The following is an 8,046-nucleotide window of genomic DNA, read 5'->3' as shown; positions in this document are numbered from 1 at the left end:
TGATTTTCAACTGATTTAATTTAATGTATCCTTCACTAGGTATCCTTGACAACTATTGTTTACATAATTTAAAGAGCGGTGCTGATGAGCTCTGTGTATTTCTTGACTTTGCTGGCAACACTCATGTCCACATATCTGTCACCGATGGAGACAACCATTCCTCCCATGAGGGAGGGATCAACCTTGGCCGTGAGGTGGAGAGTCTCATTGCCCTTCAGGAATTTCTGGAAATGAACAGACAAAAATTTATTCAAGTTTAACAATTAGCAATATTTATATCAATTTAACTTAGTAAGTTGTAAAAAACATATGTATTAAAGCTTCACATAAACCAAGCAAGTAAAATAATAATAAAAAAATTCATAAGTAAGTAGTAGTTGTTTATTGTATACACAACGTTTACATAAAATACATACTAACGTATTTACATAAATAAATACAAAAAAAATATCACAAGTGTCAACAAAAAGTAATAGACATCAGTACTTAACCAAATCACGCTTGGTTGGAAAGTCAAAGCTTCTTCAGATTAGCCTTGAGTGACGCTACAGACTGGGACTGTTCATTAATGGCTATTGATTTTCTATAAACCTGATACTAGCTTTAGATCTTTATATCTTCTATCTAGGCACAAAATTTGAATAATCAAACCACTGACCCCCTATCTACTTCATTCCTGAGGCTCCAAATACATTATCTTTAGCAACTTGATCTTAATATTCTTAATAGTACCTTCAGTGCAGCTTCCAAGTTCTGTTTCTGCCCTGCATCCAGGGGTTTGGCAGTGACAACCTCGCAGGTAACCTCCCCACGATGGGCAGCCATCATGATCTTGAAGGCGTTGATGACAGCCTCCAGCTTGCCTAGGCGGCCATTCTCAGCCATCAAGCACAACAAGTTGCCTGTGGCAGGGGACAGGTTGATCTGTGGACAATGATAAAAAAAAAATGCATTAGTTCATTTAGTACACATAATAATAAATTTTTGTTACTAAAAAGTTGTAAAACAGGGATGTATTTCTTTAATGTTATCTTGTCCTGTATGTATGTTATAGGAGTTTACAAATTTATACTTTTAACACTTTCTTTCACTGTCCTTGCATTACACCGTCCAATTAACTCTGTCACGTCTACGTGACGTCAGAAATGGATAGCTCTGTAAGCTTATGCATCACATATAATGCACAGACGTATCGACCCATGTTATTGTTAAAAGCGAGGGACAGTAAAAGTGTTAAGCAGCACAAATATGTAAAAACATTTTTTAGGGTTCCGTACCCAAAGGGTAAAAACGGGACCCTATTACTAAGACTCCGACTGTCTGTCTGTCCGTCTGTCACCAGGCTGTACCTCATGAACCGTGATAGCTAGACAGCTGAAATTTACACAGATGATGTATTTCTGTTGCCGCTATAACAACAAATACTAAAAACAGAATAAAATAAATATTTAAGTGGGGCTCCCATACAACAAACGTGATTTTTTTGCCGTTTTTGAGCGTAATTGTACGGAACCCTTCGTGCGCGAGTCCGTCTCGCACTAGGCCGGGCCGGTTTTTTAAATATTGACAAAATTAAATATTAATTATTATTTAATATTATTTTTTCGTTCATGATAACTATCTTTATGATTACTTACTAGATACAGGCCATATCAGTTGTCATAACTGCCGGCCTGCTATAATAATAATAAAATCTTAGTAATACTTGCCATAATTTGACGACCGGTCTGGCCTAGTGGGTAATGACCCTGCCTGTGAAGCCGGTGATCCTGGGTTTGAATCCCGGTAAGGGCATTTATTTGTGTGATGAGCACAGATATTTGTTCCAGTCATGGGTGTTTTCTATGTATGTATGTATGTATGTATTTATATATTATAGTATATATTGTTGTCTGAGTACCCATAATACAAGCCTCCTTGGGCTTACCATGGGACTAAGTCAATTTGTGTAAGAATGTTTATTTATTTATATATATATTTTTTTAATTATTATTTATTTATAATTAATATGTATATTCATGTCCATTGTAATTTGACTGTTATGTAGGCAATAACTACAATGAAATGTGGCGTTTTCAATCAAAAGGTACCACAATGTTGCTTACCATAAGGACGAAAATTGCTTGTATCTTTACGAAATACCTGCCAGAGCGTCCTTATGGCAAGCGACAATGTGGTACCTTTTGCTTGAAAACAACACAAATAATGTTTTGCCTGGGCCGAGAGATCCAAACCTTAGCTTACATTGTGCGAAGGCTTAGTTAGACTATAAATAGCAAGGGTAGACAGATTTTAATAGGTAGGCAAACCCTGATTGGTCCCGCGGATCAAAATTGACACAGATAAAACGAATTGGGTAAGTTAATGGTTCTAACATGAATACAATAAGAAATGAGATAAAATAACTAAATGAGATAAAAAGTGCGGCGCTGGCACAGTGGCGCCACATAGGTATATAATCTTACCACCACCCACTGCTCACAAGTGAATCCAGTTAAAACATGAAAGCTAGTAAAATTTATAAATAAAGCAAATTACCTTGCTGGAAACATGTCTAAGGGCCTCCGCTTTAAGATTCCTTTTCATGGTCGGATTAATAAGGAACTCCTTCAGTTTTGCGTCAGTCTTCATGTTTTGCTGGAACGAGGAAAGTTCCTTCTCAACAGCATCCAAACACTTGGTCTTGGAGGCCGCCGAGTACAAAGCCGACGCATATCTACCCTCCAAACCAAAGACTTGTACAGGAGCTTTTACAAGTTGAGCAGCAGCGGACGAGGTGCTCAGGGATCGCACCTAGAGAAACATTACGTAAGTGTCAGAAAGGTTATAAACATTATTAAAATTAATTTTAATGAAAAACAGGTACATACCAGCATATTTGCTTTAGTCAAAGACATTGTTTCTGCTTGGAATTTGGCGTAATTTGATTTATAAAATCACCAAATGCACGATGATGGAAAGAAAAGCAAAAGCTGTTCGACCCGCTAGCTGTCAGTCAAACGGAGTTCGAATTCATTCATTCAGATTTTGACATTTCGCTGCTAAACTCAGAGGTATAAAACGTGTCTCAAACAATGCAGATATGCAGGGCTATAACCGCGAGTTTCTCTGTCACTCTAATTACGCCTTTATTAGAGTAAAAGAGAAAGATCCCCGCAATTTGCGGTTTTTGCGGCAGGCGCCCAGACCTCCTTTTAAGCAAATCTTGTCAGTAGAAAAAGGCGCGAAATTCAAATTTTCTATGGGACGATAACCCTTTGCGCCTACATTTTTTAAATTTGCCGCCTTTTTGTACTGACAAGATTTGCTTGACCAGCTATAAATTATATTATGGCTCCTCTACACGATGGCCCAGCGTAGGGCAGTCCAAGGGACGCAGCTATGCGGTGGAATGAGATAGCAATATCACTTGTTTCTTCTAACGCATAAATATGTCCCTTAGACTGGCCTACACTGGGCCATCGTGTAGAGGAGCCATTAGATATTTTAGTGTTTATAGTTAGTCAAACCAAATTGTCAGTAAATAAGAACAAAAAAAACCATACTCATCCTTTTCTTTTGGGTCCTAGTTCTAGTGTAAGACAAAGATAGTATGATTCTCTCTGTCTATATTTGAAATGAGACAGTCCTTTGACAAACTATATTTTAATAATGAACTTCTGATTTCCCAATCACGCATGTTCAATTTGCGTTTGATTTGCGTAGTCAAGGAATTTTTATTTACCTCTTTGTTTTTTTTTCGCCACACCTCACATAGCTGTACTGTATTGTGGAATGTGGTCCAATCCATTGCCTGCGGAATACTTGTCTTGTCAATCAAACGTCATTCGGAAACGAAACGGAACAATTATGACGTAAACACAAAAGTGTGCGAAATATTTCTGTTTAAATTCCTAATGCTCGTTAATGGATATTAAAATTTCATAAACAAAACCTGCGAATCCAGTTCGTTACTATTGATCAGTCAAATCATTTGTTAAGTACGCTGTGTCATTTCTTTTAGAATTGAAAGTGGGTAAATATGTCGCGCCAAGTAGATACAAATGTTGCTCGGTTACTGGAAGGTTTAGGATTGGAAGGTGAAGAGTTCTGTGACTTTACCATTGCTGATCAAAATTCTGTTGCGGAATCTCAAGGCATCACACCGACAACGCCGTCTAACTTCAAACTGATACTCGGAGAAAATGTAACATACGTTGTGGCCTGTGTTATAATTAACGAACGAAATGAAATATTAATGATGCAGGAAGCGAAGGAAAGTTGTGCCGGCAAGTGGTATTTGCCCGCAGGACGCATGGAGAAAGGTGAAACTATAGTGCAGGCCACTATGAGGGAAGTGCTTGAAGAAACAGGATTGCATTGCAACCCCACGACGCTGCTGGTCGTGGAGACCGCCGGCGGTATGTGGTACAGGTTCGTGCTCACCGCTGACGTCACAGGAGGCGAACTCAAGACTCCCGCCAAAGCTGATAAGGAATCATTACAAGCAAAGTGGATTTCAAACTTACAAGAGATAACTTTGAGGTCCAATGATATCTTGCACCTAATTGAAAAGACTCAATTGTACAAACAAAGTCATCCTGGAAAGGGATGGCACAAAGACCTCTTACCTGCTTCTGTTCCTCATGTCAAAGATTTGCTAAGGCTGATTGTAGTTATTAAAAAACGAAGTACAAACAGGCTCCATGTGTTGTTGAGTGAAAAAACTGCCATACATTTTCCGGTTTGTGAAATTAACCCAGCGAAGAGCGTGCACTCAACATTGAGGAGGTTTATGGTGGAAATGTTTGGAGCTGATGTCGGGCAACACCGGCCTCTGGGCCTGCTCAATGTGGAGGCTGATCCTTCGAGTGATGGCTGTTGTCTGACCCTGTTGGTAGCATTTAGGCCTCCTTTAGAAGAGGTGCCTCTAATTGGTAAATGTGTATGGCATGAGTTGTCGCAGGAATCAGAACATCAATTGCTCTCTAAAATAACAACAAAAAATTCTACTGTAGAACTGCATGTTGTTCGTTGATCCATGACTATTATGAACATAATGCATATGATTATTTATATCAAGAATACTCAATTTACTGTTTTGGGTTGTTTATATCTATGTTAATCAACTGTACTAACAACAAAAAAACTAACCTACTAATTTGTTATGAACAACAATACATACTTACATATTTTTAATGGCAGAGGGATTGTAAGATTTAAAAATGTTAAAATACATTCTACTTCCATTTCTATAAGTTCTATACTGACACATTCCATTTTATATAGACTTTTATCCATGTGATTATGCTATGATTTGTATAAATTTATCTAAAAAATAGATATTAATAAAATTGATGCCAATGTTGCCTTGGCCCAACCCAATGTTGTGTCACATAACATTCTTACATATGATTAGTTTTATTTTAGATTACAAGACATGTTAATTTGTAATCTCAGACTGTTATTGCAGTACATACCTGAAAATTATATCAATTAATGTGTAGGTATCAAACCAAGAGCATCACATGATATTTGCTTTAAACTGTAACCAAGTATTTTTTTTCTACTATTTTTAGTGTAAGTTTATTTCTATGTGCTGGGTACTTGTTAATTTTATTATACATCAATATTTTTACACTACATAATAAAATGTTATAACAAGTGCTTGTTTCGATATTTCATTATTGTGATAGATAAGACATGTCAATAATAATAATGTGTATTGGTAACCATATAGCGAAGTTGCATTCCTTCAAGATTCGTGTATGTGGCGTCAAAGGAGCAGCGTCTTTGTCTGTTTATTTTGTCTGGAGCATTTTTAATCCGTGTATACTCTTTTTTTTTTCTATACCACGACGGTGGCAAACAAGTGTACGGCCCGCCTGATGGTAAGCAGTCACCGTAGCCTATGGACGCCTGCAACACCAGAGATATTACATGCGCATTGCTGTTACTGTATATATAGCCATATTTGAATTAAGTAACTCCGCTAAAAAATTTCCTCACATGAGTTAAATATCAAGAACCTTTAAGAGAGGGCTAACGCAAAATTGTATTTTAATATTGAATTATTACATGTTTTAACCTTTTGGACTCCAATGACCGATATATACGCACCGTAGGTTCAACGCCAAAGGTATCTCTTGAGAGGTAGCTCTCATGAAATATAATCAAGAGCTCAATTTACTAATTTTAAGAGAATCGAATTGTAAAACTGTCATATCATCAATGTCATGGGCATGGGTGAGTGAATCTTCATTCAACCATTTGCACTACAACAAATGCAAGTAGTAGTAAATATAAGTAGTAGTGTTTGCAAAGCCCACATTCCTTCATATTTAATTACATTGTAAAACAATGGTATTTCAGACATTTGATAAGTATCATCATTATCATAAAACTGCAAAATGGATAACATCCTCTTCTAATGAAGTTTCTATTCTGGCGCAACAACAACAAATAGGTACCGTTTTGCGTTGCGTTTGATGTAAAGTTGATACCACAGCATTTGCGCGCTTCCGCGCTGCGCTTGCACTGCCAAAAATGTCACGTGCGCGTTGCCGACGCTTTGTGCAGATGGGTTGATTCACCGTGCCGATATAATAGGCGGTAATGCCGGGCCCACACTAACGGGAAACGCCGTTGATTATCGCGATAATCCCAGTGTGGCCGTACGAAAAACGTCGAATTAACGCGTTTCCCGTTCGTGTGGCCGATGGCCCCAACAATACGGCCACACTGGGATTATCGCGATAATCAACGGCGTTTCCCGTTAGTGTGGCCCCAGCAATACGGCCACACTGGGATTATCCCGGCATAACGGTAGGTATTAGGTACAGCCAGCAGCAGTAGTTAAGCGGGTGAGGCGGTCAATATAATCTTCACACGTTTTTACTCCCATGACAATAAAGTGATGCTCGGATAAGTTTGAACACTTCATCCACATCATCCTCATCAACTTCAGTCGCTGGCTGCTTCTTATCAAGCTTACAGAAATAATAAAGGTAAATGTTTAGATAAAACAATTTTTTGGGCAAACCATTAAAGGCATTATTAGGTAATAAAATGAAACAATATATTTCATGTCATCCTAACTGATTTATTAAAGCGATACAAAAAACTTTCACTGACTAGAAAATTGAATATACCTATCCGATCGAAATGCATAACAGAAAATTTTGTTTAATAATAATTATTTTGTTCTATATTTTAAAGAAAATGCATTTTATAAGTTATAAGCAGATTGTATATTATATATAATATATATGTACATACATACATCGTCATGTCTTACAATATTCTTAATTTCATGAAATATATAGCCAGTCAAAAGCAATCAAAAGTGGTACAACTTGTACATATTTCCTATACAATTTTTTTCTTAGTAGGTACCTATACAAAATTTAAAAAGAATTGATATGATAAATGCAACAAAACATCAATAGAATTCAACCACAAATTAAAACGAAACATTCTGTTTAAGACCAAACCTAAATAACATTGTATGTTTTCATTCGCTTGACAAATGCAAAATTATTGCAATCAGGCCCAAAGTTGGAACATAGTTCTAACAATTAGCTGTAGCTAGCACGACGTCGCGCAAGAGTTCCGTCTTTATCCCACTTTATTAAATAGATATAGATGGACAGTTTAGACCGCGCGATTAGACGTGCTAGCCCTCTAGCAATAATTAGACCTAGAAAGAATTGGTATTTTGTAAAGACAGTTGGACCTTAACTTATATAAATTTCATCTATATATCAGAGCGCTCACTATGCCTACGCTGTTAAGCAGAGGCCAAAGCGATCCAAATCTCGATGCGTTGTGTCATCTGCTGTCTTTGTTTTTAACTTGTCTCTGCTAAACTAATACATCTGTTGAACTAAGTAAACTAAAGTTCTGAAGCGCGGCCGCATTTGGGTACCAGACATGTGTTTTGAATTTTTTTTGGGAAATTAGAAAAGCAATGCAGGTTGTTACTGCAGCATGTTGTAATGTTTTACAAAAGTAGCTGTTACTAAAATATTTCAATTATAGATTTAATGCGAGACACATTCCGCATTA

General features: G+C 37.2%; 2 protein-coding genes across 2 annotated transcripts; one reads left to right on the top strand and one right to left on the bottom strand.

Moving 5' to 3' along the window:
* On the bottom strand, positions 1 to 3,011 carry LOC134745015 (ATP synthase subunit O, mitochondrial). The gene is made up of 4 exons (XM_063678983.1): positions 2,871 to 3,011; positions 2,539 to 2,793; positions 733 to 924; positions 1 to 224 (listed from the first exon to the last, which is right to left on the bottom strand). Exons 1-4 carry the CDS (start codon positions 2,895 to 2,897, stop codon positions 69 to 71), a joined length of 630 nt encoding a protein of 209 aa, XP_063535053.1. The 5' UTR covers positions 2,898 to 3,011; the 3' UTR covers positions 1 to 68.
* Positions 3,012 to 3,798: 787 nt separating this feature from the next.
* Positions 3,799 to 5,611, top strand: LOC134745014 (8-oxo-dGDP phosphatase NUDT18). Its single transcript, XM_063678982.1, has one exon. The coding sequence runs from the start codon at positions 4,022 to 4,024 to the stop codon at positions 5,015 to 5,017; it is 996 nt and encodes a 331-aa protein (XP_063535052.1). The 5' UTR covers positions 3,799 to 4,021; the 3' UTR covers positions 5,018 to 5,611.
* The last annotated feature ends 2,435 nt before the right edge of the window (positions 5,612 to 8,046 follow it).

Source organism: Cydia strobilella, chromosome 10 (genome assembly GCF_947568885.1).
Source record: "Cydia strobilella chromosome 10, ilCydStro3.1, whole genome shotgun sequence".
Taxonomy (NCBI): domain Eukaryota; kingdom Metazoa; phylum Arthropoda; class Insecta; order Lepidoptera; family Tortricidae; genus Cydia; species Cydia strobilella.
This window is presented reverse-complemented; position numbering and strand designations above follow the sequence as displayed.

Bases quoted from the DNA above. Each gene is read 5' to 3' on its own strand.
- LOC134745015 (XM_063678983.1), bottom strand. From the start codon at position 2,897: ATGTCTTTGACTAAAGCAAATATGCTG. The intron at 925-2,538 runs GTAATTTGCTTT...CATTGTCCACAG, and splicing joins TTAGACATGTTTCCAGCAAG to ATCAACCTGTCCCCTGCCAC. The intron at 225-732 runs GTACTATTAAGA...GTTCATTTCCAG, and splicing joins ACTTGGAAGCTGCACTGAAG to AAATTCCTGAAGGGCAATGA.
- LOC134745014 (XM_063678982.1), top strand. From the start codon at position 4,022: ATGTCGCGCCAAGTAGATACAAATGTTGCTCGGTTACTGGAAGGTTTA.